The following is a 25610-nucleotide window of genomic DNA, read 5'->3' as shown; positions in this document are numbered from 1 at the left end:
GAGTTTGGTACCAGAGAAGAATGAACCTGACACTATAGGAGATGGCCGCCAGTGGGGAGTGAACCTGGGACTCAGGGAAGTGCACACCAATTAGGAGTTAGCCTGGGACTGTGGGAGATGGATAACTGTGGGTATCCGAGCCGAACTATAGAAGTTGGGTACCAGAGGAGAATGAACCTGACACTATAGAAGGTGGGCGCCAGTGGGGAGTGAACCTGGGACTCAGGGAATTGCACACCAGTGGGGAGTTAACCTGGGACTGTGTAAAAAGGATATCAGTGGGAAATAAACCTGGGACTAAATGCAGATGGATACCATTGAAAGTTGAAGCCAAATATGAGAGGTTGGTACCAGAGAAGAATGAACCTGACACTATAGTAGGTGGGTGCCAGTCGGTAGTGAACCTGGGAATCAGGGAATTGCACACCAGTGGGGAGTTAACCTGTGAATATCTAAAAAAGGATATCAGTGGGAAAAAAATCCGGCTTCAACTCCCAATGGTATCCATCTCATTTTTATTCCAGATTTATTTCCTACTGATATCCTTTTTACATAGTCCCAGGTTCACTCCCCACTGGCGCCCACCCCCTATAGTGTAAGGTTCATTTTCTTCTGGTACCAAACACTCATATCCGGCTTCAACTTTCAATGGTATCCATCTCCCTTTAGTCTCAGGTTTATTTCCCACTGATATCCTTTTTACATATTCCCAGGTTAACTCCCCACTGGTGTGCAATTCCCTGAGTCCCATGTTCACTCCCCACTTGCGCCCACCTTCTATAGTGTCAGGTTCATTCTCCTCTGGTACCCAACTCCTAAAGTTCGGCTCAGATACCCACAGTTATCCATCTCCCACAGTCCCAGGTTAACTCCAAATTGGTGTGCACTTCCCTGAGTCCCAGGTTCACACCACACTGGCGCCCATCTCCTATAGTGTCAGGTTCATTCCCCTCTGGTACTCAACTCCCATATCCGGCTTCAACTTTCAATGGTATCCATCTCCCTTTAGTCCCAGGTTTATTTCCCACTGATATCCTGTTTACATAGTCCCAGGTTCACTCCCCACTGGCGCCCACCTTCTAAAGTGTCAGGTTCATTCTCCTCTGGTACCAAACTTTCATATCCAGCTTCAACTTTCAATGGTATCCATCTCCCTTTAGTCCCAGGTTTCTTTCCCACTGATATCCTGTTTACAAAGTCCCAGGTTCACTCCCCACTGGCGCCCACCTTCTATAGTGTCAGGTTCATTCTCCTCTGGTACCCAACTCCTATAGTTCTGCTCGGATACCCACAGTTATCCATCTCCCACAGTCCCAGGTTAACTCCAAATTGGTGTGCACTTCCCTGAGTCTCAGGTTCACTCCACACTGGCGCCCATCTCCTATAGTGTCAGGTTCATTCTCCTCAGGTACTCAACTCCCATATCCGGCTTCAACTTTCAATGGTATCCATCTCCCTTTAGTCCCAGGTTTATTTCCCACTGATATCCTTTTTACACAGTCCCAGGTTCACTCCCCACTGGTGTACACCGCCCTGATTCCCAGGATCAACCCCCACTGTTGCTAAACTCTCATAACTTTGCCGGATATTGTCGGGTTTCGGCGGGTTTCGGCGGGTTTCGTAATAAAGCACTAATTCTTTTTTTACGAAATCCGCCGAAACCGGCCGATAAACTTAGTCTCAGGTTCACTCCCGACTGGTGTACACTTCCCTGAGTCTCGGGTTCACTCCCCACAGTTGTCTACTTCCCATAACTTTGCTGGATATTGTCGGGTTTTGCCAGGTTTCGGCGGGTTTCGGCGGGTTTCGTAAAAAAGCACTGGTTCCTTTTTACGAAACCCGCCGAAACCCAGTCCCAGGTTCACTCCCCAATGGTGTACACTTCCCTGAGTTCTAGGTTCACTCCCCACTGCCACCTACTTCCCATAACTTTGTCGGGATTCGTCGGGTTTCGTCGGGTTTCGGCGGGTTTCGCAGGGTTTCGGCGGGTTTCGGTGGGTTTCGTAAAAAAGACACACCGGTACCAAATGATATTTAGTACTTAGTACCAAATGATATTCAGTACTTAGTACCAAATGATAATCAGTACTTAGTACCAAATAATAATCAGTACTTAGTACCAAATGATAATCAGTACTTAGTACCAAATGATATTCAGTACTTACTGATGGTGAATAGTAATAGAACTTTATTATCCAAATAAATTATAGAAATTCATTTTGGGTTCACATCGATGCCACAATAAAACACAATGATAGTATAGTGGACATATACTCGTACACACCCACCAGATCACACCCACATCTAACCCAACACATAACACCACACTCACATACACACCCCACATCAATACACACCCACACTCATAACACACCCACACTAATACACACCCACACTCACTACACACCCCACACTCACATACACACCCACACCTACACATACACACCCCAACTCACATACACACCCCACACTCACATACACACCCACACACTACACACACACCAATCACACCACCTAACACACACTCACATACCACCCACTATACACACCCCACACTCACATACACACCCCACACTCACATACACACCCCACACTCACATACACACCCCACACTCACAACAACACACCCACACTCACAAACACACCCCACCACTTCACATACACACCCCAACTCACATACACACCAACTCACAACACACCCACACCAATACACACCCCACACATCAATACACACCCCACACTCACATACACACCCCACACTCACATACACACCCCACACTCACATACACACCCACACTCCATACACACCCCCATCACATACACACCCATACTCAATACACACCCACACTCACATACACACCCCACACTCACAACACACCCCACTCACATACACAACCCCAACTCACATACACACCCCCACACCACATACAACACCCCACACTCACATACACACCCCACACTCACATACACACCCCACACTCACATACACACCCCATACTCACATACACACCCCACATAAACATCACACCCCACACTCACATACACACCCCAACTCACATACACACCCCACACTCACATACACACCCCACACTCACATACACACCCCAACTCACATACACACCCACACTCACATACACCACCCCACACTCACATACACACCCCACACTCACATACACACCCCACTCATATACACACCCCACACATCACAACACCCCCACACTCACATACACACCCAACTCATATACACACCCCACACTCATACACACCCCACACTCAATACACACCCCACTCATATACACACCCCACACTCACATACACACCCCACACTCAATACACACCCCACACTCATATACACACCCCACACTCACATACACAACCCCACCCATCATACACACCCCACACTCACATACACACCCCCATCACTCCACACCAACACACCCACACTCAATACACACCCCACACTCACATACACACCCCACACTCATATACACACCCCACACTCACATACACACCCCACACTCATATACACACCCACACTCACACATCACATACACCCCACACTCATATACACACCCCACACTCAATACACACCCCACACTCACCATACACACCCCAACTCATATACACACCCCAACTCAATACACACCCCACACTCACATACACACCCCACACTCACATACACACCCCACACTCATATACACACCCCACACTCATATACACACCCCACACTCACATACACACCCCATACTCACATACACACCCCGCACTCACATACACACCCCGCACTCACATACACACCCCATACTCATATACACACCCCACACTCACATCCACACCCCACACTCACATACACACCCCACACTCACATACACACTCACACTCACATACACACCCCACACTCATATACACACCCCACACTCACATACACACCCCACACTCACATACACACCCCACACTCACATACACACCCCATACTCATATACACACCCCACACTCACATACACACCCCACACTCACATACACACCCCATACTCATATACACACCCCACACTCACATACACACCCCACACTCATATACACACCCCACACTCACATACACACCCCACACTCACATACACACCCCACACTCATATACACACCCCACACTCACATACACACCCCACACTCACATACACACCCCATACTCACATACACACCCCACATGTACACAATCCACATTCACGTGGAGAGTGTCGATTGTAGAGTGTCACTCTTGTGGCTAGGCGGAGAGTGCAGTAACAGGAACAGTTGGGTCCAGGGTTCAACTATAACATCAGCGCAAACTTTTTGATTCTCAATCGCCATCCGGCCCTTCTCCACTCACTTCATTGCATTTTAGGTACAGCTCACAACTAGAATGCCATTAAACCACAAATCCAGACCTCTCACTCTACAGTCGAGTGACTTATCCACTGAGCCATCTACGTTTGTGTCAATTTCAGATGTCTAAGAGTCTGGGGAATGTGGTCGACCCTGGCACCAAGATCCACCTCTACGGACGTGAAGGAGTTCGCTACTTTTTATTGAAGGAAGGAAATCTTGGGTCTGATGGAAGTACGAGTTTGTTTATTGCAGTTTAATACAGATGTGCATCTATAGATAGGAATGAAGAATATCAGCAGTTTAGTTCAGTTGTGCATCTATAGATAGGAATGAAGAATATAGCAGTTTAATACATATGTGCACCTATAGATAGGAATGAAGAATATCAGCAGTTTAGTGCATATGTGCACCTATAGATAGGAATGAAGAATATAGCAGTTTAATACAGATGTGCATCTATATATAAGAATGAAGAATATCAGCAGTTTAGTTCAGATGTGCATCTATAGATAGGAATGAAGAATATAGCAGTTTAGTTCAGATGTGCACCTATAGATAGGAATGAAGAATATCAGCAGTTTAATACAGATGTGCACCTATAGATAGGAATGAAGAATATAGCAGTTTAATACAGATGTGCACCTATAGATAGGAATGAAGAATATAGCAGTTTAGTTCAGATGTGCATCTATAGATAGGAATGAAGAATATAGCAGTTTAGTTCAGATGTGCACCTATAGATAGGAATGAAGAATATAGCAGTTTAGTTCAGATGTGCACCTATAGATAGGAATGAAGAATATAGCAGTTTAATACAGATGTGCACCTATAGATAGGAATGAAGAATATAGCAGTTTAGTGCCTATGTGCACCTATAGATAGGAATGAAGAATATAGCAGTTTAGTGCATATGTGCACCTATAGATAGGAATGAAGAATATAGCAGTTTAGTTCAGATGTGCACCTATAGGTAGGAATGAAGAATATAGCAGTTTAGTTCAATGTGCACCTATAGATAGGAATGAAGAATATCAGCAGTTTAGTGCATATGTGCACCTATAGATAGGAATGAAGAATATAGCAGTTTAATACAGATGTGCACCTATAGATAGAATGAAGAATATCAGCAGTTTAGTTCAGATGTGCATCTATAGATAGGAATGAAGAATATAGCAGTTTAGTTCAGATGTGCATCTATAGATAGGAATGAAGAATATCAGCAGTTTATAGATGCCTATGTGCACTCATATAGTTAGTAGGAATGAAGAATATCAGCAGTTTAATACAGATGTGCACCTATAGATAGGAATGAAGAATATCAGCAGTTTAATACAGATGTGCACCTATAGATAGGAATGAAGAATATCAGCAGTTTAGTGCATATGTGCACCTATAGATAGGAATGAAGAATATAGCAGTTTAGTTCAGATGTGCACCTATAGATAGGAATAAGAATATAGCAGTTTATCAGATTGCACAATGATGTGTACACCTATAGATAGGAATGAAGAATATAGCAGTTTAGTGCCAATGTGCACCTATAGATAGGAATGAAGAATATAGCAGTTTAAATCAGATGGCACATAATAAGAATTAGTCAGAATGTGCACCTATAGATAAATAAGAATATAGTGCACCTATAATAGGAATGAAGAATATAGCAGTTTAGTGCATATGTGCACCTATAGATAGGAATGAAGAATATAGGTTTAATACAGATAATAGATGGGAATGAAGAATATAGCAGTTTAGTGCATATGTGCACCTATAGATAGGAATGAAGAATATAGCAGTTTAGTTCAGATGTGCACCTATAGGTAGGAATGAAGAATTTTGAATAGAACAGCTTTTGAAAAAGAACAAAATACCAAACACACTAACGGTTTGACACAGTAACGGTTTGGGAGAAAGAAACCCCAACTTTCCAGCCTCAGCCAACAACAAAAACAGTAAAAACAAACAATTGGACATCAAATCTTAATGGCACCACGTGGGTGGTCTTCCTGACCTCCCATAGTGGGCAGGGTGGGGTTCTTGACCTCCCATAGTGGGCAGGGTGGGGTTCTTGACCTCCCATAGTGGGCAGGGTGGGGTTCTTGACCTCCCATAGTGGGCAGGGTGGGGTTCCTGACCTCCCATAGTGGGCAGGGTGGGGTTCTTGACCTCCCATAGTGGGCAGGGTGGGGTTCTTGACCTCCCATAGTGGGCAGGGTGGGGTTCCTGACCTCCCATAGTGGGCAGGGTGGGGTTCCTGACCTCCCATAGTGGGCAGGGTGTGGTTCTTGACCTCCCATAGTGGGCAGGGTGGGGTTGTTGACCTCCCATAGTGGGAAGGGTGGGGTTCCTGACCTCCCATAATGGGCAAGCTCGGATTCCTGACCTCCCATAGTGTGCAGGGAGGCACTTACTGTGCCTTTCATCTTCCTATATATCTGTTTTCCAACTTGCTTTCTGTCTTTGTCTTGGAATGACATGACTTGGTTTTGTCCCGGCTCTGGCTGGGAGGAAACAGTAAAATGTATAGTTTTGGGAGATTATTTTTTTTTGTCTTGTAAATCATTTCTCTATTATGCACTGTATTATTGTATGTTTCACATATATATGATTTGTACACATTTGGCGGGGACCCGTGATTGTGTCTGGATGAGACATTTAGTGATCTCAAACTAAGTACATTGAAAGTGTGCTCTTGGAATCTACATCCGTTCCCTAATTCCCCTTTGTCTTGCATATTCTTGGATGGTTTAATTGTAATTCTAGAACTTTTTACTATCCCATTTTCTTCCCATTTACTGGCACTGATATAATCTATATGTGTTGCAAGCGCCATAAAACCCTTAAATTAAAAAAATAAAAAGACACCCAAGTATTCTGGCTTTCAGTATTCTGACATCAAGTATTCTGGCTTTCAGTATTCCAACATCAAGTATTCTGGCTTTCAGCATTCCGACATCAAGTATTCTGGCTTTCAGTATTTCGACATCAAGTATTCTGGCTTTCAGTATTCCGACATCAAGTATTCTGGCTTTCAGTATTCTGACATCAAGTATTCTGGCTTTCAGTATTCCAACATCAAGTATTCTGGCTTTCAGTATTCTGACATCAAGTATTCTGGTATTCAGTATTTTGACATCAAGTATTCTGGCTTTCAGTATTCCAACATCAAGTATTCTGGCTTTCAGTATTCCGACATCAAGTATTCTGGCTTTCAGTATTCTGACATCAAGTATTCTGGCTTTCAGTATTCTGACATCAAGTATTCTGGCTTTCAGTATTCCAACATCAAGTATTCTGGCTTTCAGTATTCCAACATCAAGTATTCTGGCTTTCAGTATTCTGGCTTTCCGTATTCTGATCAACAGGATTCACAAGGTGGACTCAAAAAATTCTAGCGCCGCCATCAATTTTTGGTTCTCCTCATCAATGACCTTTGTAAAAATTGCTATCATAGTCTTCATGATACAAGAATCAAACCGTAGTGCTCACTTTGTACAGTATTTGATTTAGAAATGTTTCTTTTGTAGTTTAGAATTGTTTTTGTTTTGACAACTTTCCTTTTAAAAACTGGTGGGTTTGAGTATGAGATGGTGCTGGGTTTTACAATTAGAGGAGGGGTGGGTAGCTGTTATTATTTTACACACCTTGTTTGTAGGGGTTGGTGGCTGTTATTATTTTACACACCTTGTTTGTAGGGGTTGGTAGCTGTTATTATTTTACACACCTTGTTTGTAGGGGTTGATAGCTGTTATTATTTTACACACCTTGTTTGTAGGGGTTGGTAGCTGTTATTATTTTACACACCTTGTTTGTAGGGGTTGGTAGCTGTTATTATTTTACACACCTTGTTTGTAGGGGTTGGTAGCTGTTATTATTTTACACACATTGTTTGTAGGGGTTGGTAGCTGTTATTATTTTACACATCTTGTTTGTAGGGGTTGGTACACATCTTGTTTGTAGGGGTTGGTAGCTGTTATTATTTTACACATCTTGTTTGTAGGGGTTGGTAGCTGTTATTATTTTACACATATTGTTTGTAGGGGTTGGTAGCTGTTATTATTTACACACCTTGTTTGTAGGGGTTGGTAACTGTTATTATTTTACACATCTTGTTTGTAGGGGTTGGTAGCTGTTATTATTTTACACACCTTGTTTGTAGGGGTTGATAGCTGTTATTATTTTACACATCTTGTTTGTAGGGGTTGGTAGCTGTTATTATTTTACACATCTTGTTTGTAGGGTTGGTAGCTGTTATTATTTTACACATATTGTTTGTAGGGGTTGGTAGCTGTTATTATTTTACACACCTTGTTTGTAGGGTTGGTAGCTGTTATTATTTTACACATCTTGTTTGTAGGGGTTGGTAGCTGTTATTATTTTACACATATTGTTTGTAGGGGTTGGTAGCTGTTATTATTTTACACACCTTGTTTGTAGGGGTTGATAGCTGTTATTATTTTACACATCTTGTTTGTAGGGGTTGGTAGCTGTTATTATTTTACACATCTTGTTTGTAGGGGTTGGTAGCTGTTATTATTTTACACATATTGTTTGTAGGGGTTGGTAGCTGTTATTATTTTACACACCTTGTTTGTAGGGGTTGGTAGCTGTTATTATTTTACACATATTGTTTGTAGGGGTTGGTAGCTGTTATTATTTTACACACCTTGTTTGTAGGGGTTGATAGCTCTGTTATTATTTTGCACAATGAAATGATGAGCACGACGATGGCAATCACTTTTACAATTTATGAGGATAGTGGATAGGATGAAGATGGTGATGATGATGATGATGATGATGATGATGATGATGATGATGATGATGATGATGATGATGATGATGATGATTATTATTGTAATTTATTATTGAACATTAAACCTGCTAATGACCCCCCCCCCCCCTTTCCCCCCCTCTTTTTTTTTCCAGCATACAGCGATAAAAGACTTGTGGAGAGGGTGAACTCTGACCTCGCCAACACAGTGGGCAACCTGCTTGGGAGATGCACAGCTTCATCAGTCAACAAAACCCAGATCTTTCCGGCCTTGAACGTTGAGCTTCTAGAAAAATTTTTGAATCAGGAGGAGTGTGAGACTCATCACAGATTGTATTCCATTCCTGGTGAGAGGAAATCCTGATGAATGAGATTTTATGTTGTATTCCTGGTGAGAGGAAATCTTGATGAATGAGATTTTATGTTGTATTCCTGGTGAGAGGAAATCTTGATGAATGAGATTTTATGTTGTATTCCTGGTGAGAGGAAATCTTGATGAATGAGATTTTATGTTGTATTCGTGGTGAGAGGAAATCTTGATGAATGAGATTTTATGTTGTTTCCTGTGAAGAATCTGTGAATGAGATATTTGATGTATTCTGGTGGAGAAATTTATGAATGAGATTTATGTGTATTCCTGGTGAGAGGAAATCTTGATGAATGAGATTTTATGTTGTATTCCGGTGAGAGGAAATCTTGATGAATGAGATTTTATGTTGTATTCCTGATGAGAGGAAATCCTGATGAATGAGATTTTATGTTGTATTCCATTCCCGGTGAGAGGAAATCTTGATGAATGAGATTTTATGTTGTATTCCCGGTGACAGGAAATCTTGATGAATGAGATTTTATGTTGTATTCCTGATGAGAGGAAATCCTGATGAATGAGATTTTATGTTGTATTCCATCCGGTGAGAGGAAATCTTGATGAATGAGATTTTATGTTGTATTCCCGTGAAGGAAATCTTGATGAATGAGATTTTATGTTGTATTCCACCTGTGAGAGGAAATCTGATGAATGAGATTTTATGTTGTATTCCATTCCTGGTGAGAGGAAATCTTGATGAATGAGATTTTATGTTGTATATTCCTGGTGAGAGGAAATCTTGATGAATGAGATTTTATGTTGTATTCCTGTGAGAGGAAATCTTGATGAATGAGATTTTATGTTGTATTCCTGATGACAGGAAATCTGATGAATGAGATTTTATGTTGTATTCCATTCCTGATGAGAGAAATCCTGATGAATGAGATTTTATGTTGTATTCCTCTGGTGAGAGGAAATCTTGATGAATGAGATTTTATGTTGTATTCCTGGTGAGAGGAAATCCTGATGAATGAGATTTTATGTTGTATTCCTGATGAGAGGAAATCTTGATGAATGAGATTTTATGTTGTATTCCTGATGAGAGGAAATCTTGATGAATGAGATTTTATGTTGTATTCCTGATGAGAGGAAATCTTGATGAATGAGATTTTATGTTGTATTCCTGATGAGAGGAAATCCTGATGAATGAGATTTTATGTTGTATTCCTGGTGAGAGGAAATCTTGATGAATGAGATTTTATGTTGTATTCCTGGTGAGAGGAAATCCTGATGAATGAGATTTTATGTTGTATTCCTGGTGAGAGGAAATCTTGATGAATGAGATTTTATGTTGTATTCCTGATGAGAGGAAATCTTGATGAATGAGATTTTATGAAGTATTCCTGATGAGAGGAAATCTTGATGAATGAGATTTTATGTTGTATTCCTGATGAGAGGAAATCTTGATGAATGAGATTTTATGTTGTATTCCATTCCTGGTGAGAGGAAATCTTGATGAATGAGATTTTATGTTGTATTCCATTCCTGGTGAGAGGAAATCTTGATGAATGAGATTTTATGTTGTATTCCTGGTGAGAGGAAATCTTGATGAATGAGATTTTATGTTGTATTCCTGTGAGAGGAAATCCTGATGAATGAGATTTATGTTGTATTCCTGGTGAGAGGAAATCTTGATGAATGAGATTTTATGTTGTATTCCTGGTGAGAGGAAATCCTGATGAATGAGATTTTATGTTGTATTCCTGGTGAGAGGAAATCTTGATGAATGAGATTTTATGTTGTATTCCTGGTGACAGGAAATCTTGATGAATGAGATTTTATGTTGTATTCCATTCCTGGTGAGAGGAAATCTTGATGAATGAGATTTTATGTTGTATTCCTGGTGAGAGGAAATCTTGATGAATGAGATTTTATGTTGTATTCCTGTGAGAGGAAATCTTGATGAATGAGATTTTATGTTGTATTCCTGGTGAGAGGAAATCTTGATGAATGAGATTTTATGTTGTATTCCATTCCTGGTGAGAGGAAATCTTGATGAATGAGATTTTATGTTGTATTCCATTCCTGGTGAGAGGAAATCTTGATGAATGAGATTTTATGTTGTATTCCTGGTGAGAGGAAATCCTGATGAATGAGATTTTATGTTGTATTCCTGATGAGAGGAAATCTTGATGAATGAGATTTTATGTTGTATTCCATTCCCGGTGAGAGGAAATCTTGATGAATGAGATTTTATAGTGTATTCCTGGTGAGAGGAAATCCTGATGAATGAGATTTTATGTTGTATTCCTGGTGAGAGGAAATCCTGTATTGTGCAGACTCTCAACTCTCAACTCCTTAGGGGATCACAACGATGCTGGCTAACAAACCCACCGAACGTTTCAATTAAGCTTTGATGTAATAATAATAATAATAATAATAATAATAATAATAATAATAATAATAATAATAATAATAATAATAATAATAATAATAAAGTGTTCTTATATAGCGCTAAACGCCGAAGCCTCAAACCGCTTTACAATATACTTGTCAAACCATAAACACACTCGTACCAAGCCAACCAGACACACACAACAGTCGCACACACTAACTATGCAAGTTTTTCTAAATGAAATTGACATTCAACAAAATGTAATCAAAAAAATAAAACGTATATTTACTCATCAATAAGAAAATAACGTTCTTGTCCGTATGAAACATGACAGGGTGAGAGGAATTCTTGATGAATGAGATTTTACGTTGTTTTAAAAATGTATCAGAGGGATACTTAATGGGCTGGTGTCTTTTGACCTCCCTTGGCGAGTTGAGAGGTCACTCTTGCTGTCCTCTATACCCTTGTATCTGCTTTCTGTCTTTGACTTGGTTTGAGATTTCTTGGTTTTGTCAAGGTCCTAGCTGGAGTACATAACTGGGAGGGAGACGATCGAATAGCCTATATATTGGGTGCGAGAAAAAAACCCCGGCAAAGTTTACAATTTCCAGGCCATAACTTGTACAAGTCTGAAATTTCACCAGTCAAAATAAAAATGATTGAATTTGGTGTACACAAATTTTGAGGTAAATATTTAGAGAAAGATGAAAATTAAACGATTGTTTTAATAGGTACACCTCAAATTGGCCATATGGAAGATTTTGACGTAGAGTGGAAACCATGGTGGGACCAGAGCAAAAGTCCTGTTATAGCCGATCCCTGTTATAAATGGTTTCCATTTCCACTGTAGATAATTCTCAAATTTGGACGTGATCCGTCGATCCCCCTTTTTACTTGATAGCCTTTTTTTCCAAGATCCAATTGATTTTCTTGTCTTAGATCCTGAATGGATTCCATGCAATTTCAATGGACTCTTCCCTATTTACTTCTGTTTCCTCTTTTATCTCTTCTTCTGTGTAAAACGTTTTACAACTATTTTCCACTGTTTGATGTCATAGTCTATAGTATGCAGACCTGCCAACCCTTCACATTCCAAAAGTGGAATCAGAACTTCAGAAAATAAGAATTTGAGACAAACAATAGGAATCTTTTAACAATGGATAATTTTGTATCAGAATTACCACCAAACACATAAAGACGGCATTCGGGCACAACGACATATCACATGTATTAGGTAATGGAATGGGGAAGGGAGTGCAATTAATTTTCCTACTTATCTCCCTTTTGGCAATCATTTTTAAAAATCCACCCTTTCGATCCCCCATTTTTTCTTCTTCCCTTCATCACCATCATTGGAAATGTGAATTTTAGAGACAATGGCATATGAGTGGAAAAGGAAGAGTGAAAATGGAAATGATTCCACCCATTGGAGTCGAGGCAAGAAGGAAGAGTGAAAATGGAAATGATTCCACCCATTGGAGTCGAGCCAAAAAGGAAGAGTGAAAATGGAAATGATTCCATCCATTGGAGTCGAGCCAAAAAGGAAGAGTGAAAATGGAAATGATTCCACCCATTGGAGTCGAGCCAAAAAGGAAGTGTGAAAATGGAAATGATTCCATCCATTGGAGTCGAGCCAAGAAGGAAGAGTGAAAATGGAAATGATTCCATCCATTGGAGTCGAGCCAAGAAGGAAGAGTGAAAATGGAAATGATTCCATCCATTGGAGTCGAGCCAAGAAGGAAGAGTGAAAATGGAAATGATTCCACCCATTGGAGTCGAGCCAAGAAGGAAGAGTGAAAATGGAAATGATTCCATCCATTGGAGTCGAGCCAAGAAGGAAGAGTGAAAATGGAAATGATTCCACCCATTGGAGTCGAGCCAAGAAGGAAGAGTAATAATAATAGATCTTTATTGTCCATAAATATGGCAATTTGTCATTTAGTTACACTTGTTATAATGTTAAACGATAACTAAGATTGAACAGATATTTCACTCCTACTTATTTTCTCTCTCTCTCTCTCTCTCTCTCTCTCTCTCTTCTCTCTCTCTCTCTCTCTCTCTCTCTCTCTCTCTTTCTTTCTTTCACACGTGCGATATACACAACATAAACATATTCATTTCGTTTTCAATTTGTTACGATTGTGGCAATTCAACACCAAAAATTATCATCATTATCAATTGGTCAGTTAATCTTACATTAAATAAATTAATCAGTTAATCAGTCAACGAATCAATCCTTGGTTTTTCTGTACCATATGAAATATTCAAAATTTTTATTGCTGATGGAACGAACGTTGATTTATACTTGTTAGTTCTACATTTAATCTGACAAAACCTTCTCCCAGATGGTAAAAGACTAAATTCATGGTATAAAATATGTTTTTTATTGTTGGTAATTGAGAATGCTTTCCTTTCTATTGCTTTTCCATGAATTCTTTCTACTCCATCAAGAGGATGGTTTATTATTTTTGATGCCTCTTTGATAGATTTTGAAATTTTTGATTTATCTTTAAGTCGGCATCCTCCAAACCATATGGTGCAGCCAAACGCAATTACACTTTTAATCAATGAGTCATAAACTCTTAACATAGTTTTCTTCCTTACTTGAAATGTTCTCAATTTCCTTAGGATGTATAATCTTTGGGCAACTTTCTTAGAAATTATATTAATATGTTGAGAGAAATTGAGGGAACTATCAATGGTTATTCCTAAATATTTAAAATAGTCAACTATCTCAACATCATCTTTACCGATCGCCACACACTTTAAGTCGTTTTTATTTTTTACACCAAACACCTGTTCTTTCGTTTTTTCAACATTTAATTCAAGCTGATTTTGTTTACACCAATCGGTGAATATATTTATTTGTTTGAAATAATTCTTTTCGGTAACTTTATCTTTTAATAAGCCAAGAATAGCAGTATCATCTGCATATTTCACTATAAAACAATTTTCAAAGGATGGTCTGCAGTCGTTGGTGTATAAGATGTACAGGATTGGGGAACTCACACAGCCTTGGGGACATCCGTTCGACAACGTTCTTTTGTTGGAGATATGTTCACCCAATTTTACACATTGCGGTCTATGGGTCAGAAACTCTTTATACCATTTAATAAGGTAGTTTGGAATATCCATGCTGCACAACTTTTGAAGCAAAATATCTGTGTTCATGGCATTAAAAGCTGACGAAAAGTCGACAAACAGGATTCTGGCGTAATTCGAGGGCGTTTGGTCAAGGTGTTTCGAGATCAAATTTGTGGCGGTTAATAGTGCGTCTTCAACACTGAGATGTTGCTGGTATGCAAATTGGTACGGATCTAGCAATTTCAGGTCATAACATTTTTGTAGGAGCTCAGATTTTAAAATTTTTTCTAAACATTTCATTACAAGCGATGTAAGCGCCACTGGACGGAAGTCATTCAATACGGTCGGACAACGCTTTTTTGGAACTGGAACGACAATCGATGTTTTCCAAAGTACTGGCACTGATTGTTCATCGATTGACCTTTGAAAAAGTTTTGTATAAGGTATAGCCAGTTGTTGGTGACAGTTTTTCAAAATAGTTCCGGTAATGTTGTCTGGTCCTGGTGCTTTATGTTCTTTACATCTCCGGAAGAGGGAGCTTACGGTTTCTTCTTCAATATCTGGAGGTGGCTCATTGTCATTTGACAAACCGTTGTGAACAGGTGGGAGCCTGTCAAAACGACAGTAAAAATCATTTAATTTGTTGACATCAGTTTTCGTTTTTCCTTGTGGGAATGTTCGTTTCTTTTGGTCTACTCCTCCCATTTGTTTTATCATCTCCCATGCTTTCCTTGCGCAGCCCGATCTCAGTTGTCGCTCCATTTTATTTTTGTATTCAACCTTCTCTTCTTTTATTGTATTTCTGATCTCCTTTCCCTTTTCAAATTCTAGTTTAATGTCACCACTCATATAGGCAATTTTCTTTTCATTGAGTAAATATTTAAGTCGCTTTGTAACCCATGGCTTATTGTTAGGAAATATCTTAATTTCTTTTTTTTCCACGCATAAATCCACACAAAATGTAATATAACATGTCAAAGTTTCGGTCCATTCATCAATACTGTCACCTTCTACCATTAATGTCTCCCACTGAGTACAGTCAAAACAGCCGTTCAGTCGTTGGATTGCCTCTTGAGTCCAGATATGGCGATATACTACAGTTGGTTTCTCACTCTTTAATTTAGAGATGTACGTCGGTACTAGGTGAATGGTATTATGATCAGATGTGGCTATCGGTTGTTTTTGTAGCGCTTTGTAGGCGTTCTTTATATTGCTATAGCACAGATCAAGCGTGTTGTTTCCTCGTGTTTTGCAGGTGACGAACTGTTCTAGTCCAGCTATGGGCAGCTGACAATGATTAAAATCACCAACAATAATAAGTGGACTGTCCGGGTGACGTAGTAGTAATGACGATACATGCTCATTTATTAATTGGTATGCTTTCTCTATTTTTGCGAGTGAAAATGGAAATGATTCCATCCATTGAAGTCGAGCCAAAAAGGAAGAGTGAAAATGGAAATGATTCCATCCATTGGAGTCGAGCCAAGAAGGAAGAGTGAAAATGGAAATGATTCCATCCATTGGAGTCGAGCCAAAAAGGAAGAGTGAAAATGGAAATGATTCCACCCATTGGAGTCGAGCCAAGAAGGAAGAGTGAAAATGGAAATGATTCCATCCATTGGAGTCGAGCCAAAAAGGAAGAGTGAAAATGGAAATGATTCCATCCATTGGAGTCGAGCCAAGAAGGAAGAGTGAAAATGGAAATGATTCCATCCATTGGAGTCGAGCCAAAAAGGAAGAGTGAAAATGGAAATGATTCCATCCATTGGAGTCGAGCCAAAAAGGAAGAGTGAAAATGGAAATGATTCCATCCATTGGAGTCGAGCCAAGAAGGAAGAGTGAAAATGGAAATGATTCCATCCATTGGAGTCGAGCCAAAAAGGAAGAGTGAAAATGGAAATGATTCCATCCATTGGAGTCGAGCCAAGAAGGAAGAGTGAAAATGGAAATGATTCCATCCATTGGAGTCGAGCCAAGAAGGAAGAGTGAAAATGGAAATGATTCCATCCATTGGAGTCGAGCCAAGAAGGAAGAGTGAAAATGGAAATGATTCCATCCATTGGAGTCGAGCCAAAAAGGAAGAGTGAAAATGGAAATGATTCCATCCATTGGAGTCGAGCCAAGAAGGAAGAGTGAAAATGGAAATGATTCCATCCATTGGAGTCGAGCCAAAAAGGAAGAGTGAAAATGGAAATGATTCCATCCATTGGAGTCGAGCCAAAAAGGAAGAGTGAAAATGGAAATGATTCCACCCATTGGAGTCGAGCCAAAAAGGAAGAGTGAAAATGGAAATGATTCCATCCATTGGAGTCGAGCCAAGAAGGAAGAGTGAAAATGGAAATGATTCCACCCATTGGAGTCGAGCCAAAAAGGAAGAGGGAAAATGGAAATGATTCCACCCATTGGAGTCGAGCCAAAAAGGAAGAGTGAAAATGGAAATGATTCCATCCATTGGAGTCGAGCCAAGAAGGAAGAGTGAAAATGGAAATGATTCCACCCATTGGAGTCGAGCCAAGAAGGAAGAGTGAAAATGGAAATGATTCCACCCATTGGAGTCGAGCCAAAAAGGAAGAGTGAAAATGGAAATGATTCCACCCATTGGAGTCGAGCCAAGAAGGAAGAGTGAAAATGGAAATGATTCCACCCATTGGAGTCGAGCCAAAAAGGAAGAGTGAAAATGGAAATGATTCCACCCATTGGAGTCGAGCCAAAAAGGAAGAGTGAAAATGGAAATGATTCCATCCATTGGAGTCGAGCCAAGAAGGAAGAGTGAAAATGGAAATGATTCCACCCATTGGAGTCGAGCCAAGAAGGAAGAGTGAAAATGGAAATGATTCCACCCATTGGAGTCGAGCCAAAAAGGAAGAGTGAAAATGGAAATGATTCCACCCATTGGAGTCGAGCCAAAAAGGAAGAGTGAAAATGGAAATGATTCCACCCATTGGAGTCGAGCCAAGAAGGAAGAGTGAAAATGGAAATGATTCCATCCATTGGAGTCGAGCCAAAGAGGAAGAGTGAAAATGGAAATGATTCCATCCATTGGAGTCGAGCCAAAAAGGAAGAGTGAAAATGGAAATGATTCCACCCATTGGAGTCGAGCCAAAAAGGAAGAGTGAAAATGGAAATGATTCCACCCATTGGAGTCGAGCCAAGAAGGAAGAGTGAAAATGGAAATGATTCCACCCATTGGAGTCGAGCCAAGAAGGAAGAGTGAAAATGGAAATGATTCCATCCATTGGAGTCGAGCCAAGAAGGAAGAGTGAAAATGGAAATGATTCCACCCATTGGAGTCGAGCCAAGAAGGAGAGTGAAAATGGAAATGATTCCATCCATTGGAGTCGAGCCAAAAAGGAAGAGTGAAAATGGAAATGATTCCACCCATTGGAGTCAAGCCAAAAAGGAAGAGTGAAAATGGAAATGATTCCATCCATTGGAGTCGAGCCAAAAAGGAAGAGTGAAAATGGAAATGATTCCATCCATTGGAGTCGAGCCAAAAAGGAAGAGTGAAAATGGAAATGATTCCATCCATTGGAGTCGAGCCAAGAAGGAAGAGTGAAAATGGAAATGATTCCATCCATTGGAGTCGAGCCAAAAAGGAAGAGTGAAAATGGAAATGATTCCACCCATTGGAGTCGAGCCAAAAAGGAAGAGTGAAAATGGAAATGATTCCACCCATTGGAGTCGAGCCAAGAAGGAAGAGTGAAAATGGAAATTATTCCATCCATTGGAGTCGAGCCAAAAAGGAAGAGTGAAAATGGAAATGATTCCATCCATTGGAGTCGAGCCAAAAAGGAAGAGTGAAAATGGAAATGATTCCACCCATTGGAGTCGAGCCAAAAAGGAAGAGTGAAAATGGAAATGATTCCACCCATTGGAGTCGAGCCAAGAAGGAAGAGTGAAAATGGAAATGATTCCACCCATTGGAGTCGAGCCAAGAAGGAAGAGTGAAAATGGAAATGATTCCATCCATTGGAGTCGAGCCAAGAAGGAAGAGTGAAAATGGAAATGATTCCACCCATTGGAGTCGAGCCAAGAAGGAAGAGTGAAAATGGAAATGATTCCATCCATTGGAGTCGAGCCAAAAAGGAAGAGTGAAAATGGAAATGATTCCATCCATTGGAGTCGAGCCAAGAAGGAAGAGTGAAAATGGAAATGATTCCATCCATTGGAGTCGAGCCAAAAAGGAAGAGTGAAAATGGAAATGATTCCATCCATTGGAGTCGAGCCAAAAAGGAAGAGTGAAAATGGAAATGATTCCATCCATTGGAGTCGAGCCAAAAAGGAAGAGTGAAAATGGAAATGATTCCATCCATTGGAGTCGAGCCAAAAAGGAAGAGTGAAAATGGAAATGATTCCATCCATTGGAGTCGAGCCAAGAAGGAAGAGTGAAATGGAAATGATTCCATCCATTGGAGTCGAGCCAAGAAGGAAGAGTGAAAATGGAAATGATTCCACCCATTGGAGTCGAGCCAAAAAGGAAGAGTGAAAATGGAAATGATTCCATCCATTGGAATCGAGCCAAAAAGGAAGAGTGAAAATGGAAATGATTCCATCCATTGGAGTCGAGCCAAGAAGGAAGAGTGAAAATGGAAATGATTCCACCCATTGGAGTCGAGCCAAAAAGGAAGAGTGAAAATGGAAATGATTCCATCCATTGGAGTCGAGCCAAAAAGGAAGAGTGAAAATGGAAATGATTCCATCCATTGGAGTCGAGCCAAGAAGGAAGAGTGAAAATGGAAATGATTCCATCCATTGGAGTCGAGCCAAGAAGGAAGAGTGAAAATGGAAATGATTCCACCCATTGGAGTCGAGCCAAAAAGGAAGAGTGAAAATGGAAATGATTCCACCCATTGGAGTCAAGCCAAAAAGGAAGAGTGAAAATGGAAATGATTCCATCCATTGGAGTCGAGCCAAAAAGGAAGAGTGAAAATGGAAATGATTCCATCCATTGGAGTCGAGCCAAGAAGGAAGAGTGAAAATGGAAATGATTCCATCCATTGGAGTCGAGCCAAGAAGGAAGAGTGAAAATGGAAATGATTCCACCCATTGGAGTCGAGCCAAAAAGGAAGAGTGAAAATGGAAATGATTCCATCCATTGGAATCGAGCCAAAAAGGAAGAGTGAAAATGGAAATGATTCCATCCATTGGAGTCGAGCCAAGAAGGAAGAGTGAAAATGGAAATGATTCCACCCATTGGAGTCGAGCCAAAAAGGAAGAGTGAAAATGGAAATGATTCCATCCATTGGAGTCGAGCCAAAAAGGAAGAGTGAAAATGGAAATGATTCCATCCATTGGAGTCGAGCCAAGAAGGAAGAGTGAAAATGGAAATGATTCCATCCATTGGAGTCGAGCCAAGAAGGAAGAGTGAAAATGGAAATGATTCCACCCATTGGAGTCGAGCCAAAAAGGAAGAGTGAAAATGGAAATGATTCCACCCATTGGAGTCAAGCCAAAAAGGAAGAGTGAAAATGGAAATGATTCCATCCATTGGAGTCGAGCCAAAAAGGAAGAGTGAAAATGGAAATGATTCCATCCATTGGAGTCGAGCCAAAAAGGAAGAGTGAAAATGGAAATGATTCCATCCATTGGAGTCGAGCCAAGAAGGAAGAGTGAAAATGGAAATGATTCCATCCTTTGGAGTCGAGCCAAAAAGGAAGAGTGAAAATGGAAATGATTCCACCCATTGGAGTCGAGCCAAAAAGGAAGAGTGAAAATGGAAATGATTCCATCCATTGGAGTCGAGCCAAAAAGGAAGAGTGAAAATGGAAATGATTCCATCCATTGGAGTCGAGCCAAAAAGGAAGAGTGAAAATGGAAATGATTCCATCCATTGGAGTCGAGCCAAAAAGGAAGAGTTAAAATGGAAATGATTCCATCCATTGGAGTCGAGCCAAAAAGGAAGAGTGAAAATGGAAATGATTCCATCCATTGGAGTCGAGCCAAGAAGGAAGAGTGAAAATGGAAATGATTCCATCCATTGGAGTCGAGCCAAAAAGGAAGAGTGAAAATGGAAATGATTCCATCCATTGGAGTCGAGCCAAAAAGGAAGAGTGAAAATGGAAATGATTCCATCCATTAGAGTCGAGCCAAGAAGGAAGAGTGAAAATGGAAATGATTCCATCCATTGGAGTCGAGCCAAGAAGGAAGAGTGAAAATGGAAATGATTCCATCCATTGGAGTCGAGCCAAGAAGGAAGAGTGAAAATGGAAATGATTCCATCCATTGGAGTCGAGCCAAAAAGGAAGAGTGAAAATGGAAATGATTCCACCCATTGGAGTCGAGCCAAGAAGGAAGAGTGAAAATGGAAATGATTCCATCCATTGGAGTCGAGCCAAGAAGGAAGAGTGAAAATGGAAATGATTCCACCCATTGGAGTCGAGCCAAAAAGGAAGAGTGAAAATGGAAATGATTCCACCCATTGGAGTCGAGCCAAAAAGGAAGAGTGAAAATGGAAATGATTCCATCCATTGGAGTCGAGCCAAGAAGGAAGAGTGAAAATGGAAATGATTCCATCCATTGGAGTCGAGCCAAAAATGAAGTGTGAAAATGGAAATGATTCCATCCATTGGAGTCGAGCCAAGAAGGAAGAGTGAAAATGGAAATGATTCCACCCATTGGAGTCGAGCCAAGAAGGAAGAGTGAAAATGGAAATGATTCCATCCATTGGAGTCGAGCCAAAAAGGAAATGGAAATGATTCCATCCATTGGAGTCGAGCCAAAAAGGAAGAGTGAAAATGGAAATGATTCCATCCATTGGAGTCGAGCCAGGAAGGAAGAGTGAAAATGGAAATGATTCCATCCATTGGAGTCGAGCCAAGAAGGAAGAGTGAAAATGGAAATGATTCCATCCATTGGAGTCGAGCCAAAAAGGAAGAGTGAACATGGAAATGATTCCATCCATTGGAGTCGAGCCAAGAAGGAAGAGTGAAAAATGGAAATGATTCCATCCATTGGAGTCGAGCCAAGAAGGAAGAGTGAAAATGGAAATGATTCCATCCATTGGAGTCGAGCCAAAAAGGAAGAGTGAAAATGGAAATGATTCCACCCATTGGAGTCGAGCCAAAAAGGAAAGTGAAAATGGAAATGATTCCATCCATTGGAGTCGAGCCAAGAAGGAAGAGTGAAAATGGAAATGATTCCACCCATTGGAGTCGAGCCAAGAAGGAAGAGTGAAAATGGAAATGATTCCATCCATTGGAGTCGAGCCAAGAAGGAAGAGTGAAAATGGAAATGATTCCATCCATTGGAGTCGAGCCAAGAATCATTGGAGACCATTTAATCTTGAGAAATAAATGAATAATTCTGTGTCCTATTGCAAGTTCTAACATTGTTAGAAGAAAAACTTAATCAAGAATCTTTCCCGATAGGCCATTTGGTTTTCATAACACGGGGTAATTTTTTTACACTAATAAAAAAAAAAACAAGACGCCAGTTTGGACCTTTTCAATATTGTCATTTTTATACAACTTTGGTATAACTGGCATAGTTTCTCAACCAACGGTAGATTTTGTTGATCAAACTTGCCAAGTTTTAACTTAAGGAATTGTTCTTGTTGCTTGCAAATTTTGGAATGTTTTTTCTTTTTTCTTTGGGCAGCATAATTTCTTTCCAGCTATTCCAACATATTGCGTATACGGCTAAATTGAGCTTTTATATAGCACAATATCCACTAAATGTGCTCAAAGCGATTTACAAGGGGTCCCTGGCCAACAGCAACATTTAACATTTAGGACAAGACATGACGCCTATACGGCAATATTATAATTTTTTTGGACAGAGACAACGCTATTAACGGTCAGGTACTCATTTTACACCTGAGTATGGTGAGAAAATGTGAGTAAAGAGCTTTTTCCAAGGACTCAACTATGCGCCAAGCGAGACTCAAACCGTAATCTTCGTAAAGTTATGGCCTAATACTGACCAAAAAATGATGTCAAAATGCCAGTCTTTTGCCACAAAAGAAAACAAATGGTGAGTTGTATTCAACAACTCACTAGACGCTACACAAACCTAAAAAATGACGTCAAACTGCCAGTCCTAGAGGGCGCTAGTGTCAGGCTATAAGTTAACGATGGCTACGCTCGAACCTGGGACCTTCCAATCCAACAGCGAGTGTCATACCACAAGACCACATAGCCTGATATCAGTTAACTTCAACTGACCTCAGACAGGTAGCTAACGTTAACATGGACAGTTAATGGACCCTTGAGAGTTCCATCCACTGATAAACTTCTTTTGCTGTGAGCAAGCGCTGATTCCACGCTGTGTCGTGAACATGTGTTCTGATTGGTCGGTACAAAGCAATCTCATTGGGAGGGGGAAAAAAGGCGTTTAGAGTACGAGATGACGATGTTTGGGTATTAAACATCGGCATAAACTGCCAGTTATTGTTATATAGATGTCGCTAAACAGGGCTTTTACTAAAATGCCTGTCGTTATTTTGGAAATTTTATTACTAATAACATATAGCAAAAAATTCGGGACCTGAGGTCAGAGGTCACTGTCGCTATCCAGAGGTTGTACTGTATATTATATATCACTCATTTCCAGTCCATTCTTTCCCCCCCCCCCCCCCTCACCCCAACCATCATTCCATACATTTCCCAATCACATACATAATATCCTCCCCCCCCCCCCCCCCCTCACCCAACCATCATTCCATACATTTCCCAATCACATACATAATATCCTCCCCCCCCCCCCCACCCAACCATCATTCCATACATTTCCCAATCACATACATATTACCCCCCCCCCCCATCCACATCCAACACCCCCCCCCCCCATCCACATCAACACCCCCCCCCCCCCCTCCACATCCAACACCCCCCCCATCCACATCCAACACCCTCTCCATACACGTGATCTTTTGTAACCTTACATATTTGTGTTTTGTTGTTTGTCTCCTGCGAAGGCCAAGGGCCGAAACGTTGCTTGTTTTGTGTTGTGGTGTCACATTTACTCTCTCGATTTTACTGGCTCATTTAGGCACCCCTAGTTGTTATTTATGACGTTGTTGAATATTCTGTTTGGGATGGGGGGGGGGGGGGGGGGAATCAGGGCAACTTATTAACTTTTTTATGGGGGAGGAGATAAAATTCATAACAGCGTCAATCGCTCCAGTTTTAAGCGTTTTCTGTTTTAAATTTCAGATGAAGTCGACAGCCTGTACGAAGATTTCCACTTTTCCAAAGGCTTGGATTTAATCATGTCACGATGCCGTTGGGCAAATTCCTTCCTCCAGTCCCATTCACCGTGGCTTCTTGCAAAGTCATGTGACTCCACCGACCAATCACATCTCCAGACAGTGTTACATGTTGCTATGGAGACGTTACGGGTCTGTGGAATTCTATTTCAACCTGTGATACCAGAAGTTTCTGGGAAAATCTTGGAGAAATTGGGGGTGGGTGAAGGGGAAAGAACTGTCAGGGATAGCAAAATGGCCTCCACCAAAAAGAGACTGCTACAGGCTGGCAAGATTGTGTTGTATCCAAGAGTGAAATAAAATGGATTTACTTTGAGGAATTCCCGGCAGCCTCTTGACTTTTGTGGACTGCATTGGATACGAGATCAAAATTTCAAGCCTAAGACTGCAAGGGTTCTTTTAGGAAGAGTTTGGTAGTCTATGCCTTACAATAATTTTGTTGTATCTTATTGTCTAACAATAAATTTGATAAACCTTTTGTATAGGTTATGGCTAACAATAAATTTGATAACCCTTTTGTATAGGTTATGGCTAACAATAAATTTGATAACCCTTTTGTATAGGTTATGTCTAACAATAAATTTGATAACCCTTTTGTATAGGTTATGGCTAACAATAAGTTAATTAAAATTTCTTTTTTTATTATTATTATTTTAAATTAATTGTTATTGAGCAAATAGTTTGACCATGAGATTTATCATCGTGCTGTGGGTGTGGGTTGGGGGCTGCTGGTAGGGTCTCAGCCTGCATCTTTCTATCATTGTCTTGTTGTGTGGAGAGTTCCAATTCCATCCATGGTGGGTCTGACCTCCCATATTGGCAGGGGGTACTTACTGTGTCTTTTTCTCTTATACTGTTTCCAACATGCTTCTGTCTTTGTCTTGGCATGAGATTACTTGGTTTTTGTCCTGGCCTTGGCCGGAGTCCTAGCTGGGAGGGAAACAGTCAAATGCATAGTTATTGTTTTGGGAGATGATATTTTTTTCCTTGTAAATCATCTCTCTGTTATGTATTATTATATTTGTTATTTTTAATGTATAATGCAAGCATTTGAGTGTATTCTTCTTTGTTGGATTTTGTGCTTGTGTCTGGATGAGATTAAAGGTGATTCAATAGTGCTTGGTGGTTTGCTCTTGGATCTACATCAGACCCATTGGTTCAGTTCCTAGTTTACTTTTTCTTGGATCTTAATGTAATTCTAGAACTTTTACAATCAATTTCTCCTTTACTGGCGTGATATAACCAAAATTTTGCAAACCTTAAAAACAAACAAAACAATTCCATCCATTAAGGTTCATAGCTTCAGTCTTGAGGCAAACACGACATTTGAGTGAATGTGAATGGTTTGGTTCTCGGTTTTACCCAGGCCTCAACTAGAAGTTCTCTCTTACCAAACCTGTAAATAAAATAAATAAAATTCCCTTTATTCAAGGGAAGACTGGAATAACCCAGGCCTCAGCCGCAGTAAATTGAGCTTGGGCGAGGTGAC

General features: G+C 40.5%; 1 protein-coding gene across 2 annotated transcripts in view; it reads left to right on the top strand.

The window, feature by feature from the left end:
* The window catches only part of LOC144955885 (methionine--tRNA ligase, mitochondrial-like), an 84606-nt gene extending 59837 nt beyond the window's left edge, over window positions 1-24769 (top strand). Inside the window, exons 12-15 of one of the 2 annotated variants that reach the window (XR_013641839.1) lie at window positions 4482-4593; window positions 9286-9477; window positions 24069-24606; window positions 24724-24769. Coding sequence is in view for 1 of the 2 variants with exons in the window: in XM_078886141.1 (XP_078742267.1) it covers window positions 4482-4593; window positions 9286-9477; window positions 24069-24421 (657 nt within the window). In the remaining variant the exon portion in view is untranslated. Of the gene's footprint in view, window positions 1-4481; window positions 4594-9285; window positions 9478-24068 lie in introns of both variants that reach the window. The other variant, XM_078886141.1, reaches the window with a different exon arrangement.
* The last annotated feature ends 841 nt before the right edge of the window (window positions 24770-25610 follow it).

This window comes from Berghia stephanieae, chromosome 10 (assembly GCF_034508935.2).
Source record: "Berghia stephanieae isolate SIO BIC M18660-M18661 chromosome 10, UCSD_Bste_1.3, whole genome shotgun sequence".
NCBI classification, from domain to species: Eukaryota; Metazoa; Mollusca; class Gastropoda; order Nudibranchia; family Aeolidiidae; genus Berghia; species Berghia stephanieae.
This window is presented reverse-complemented; position numbering and strand designations above follow the sequence as displayed.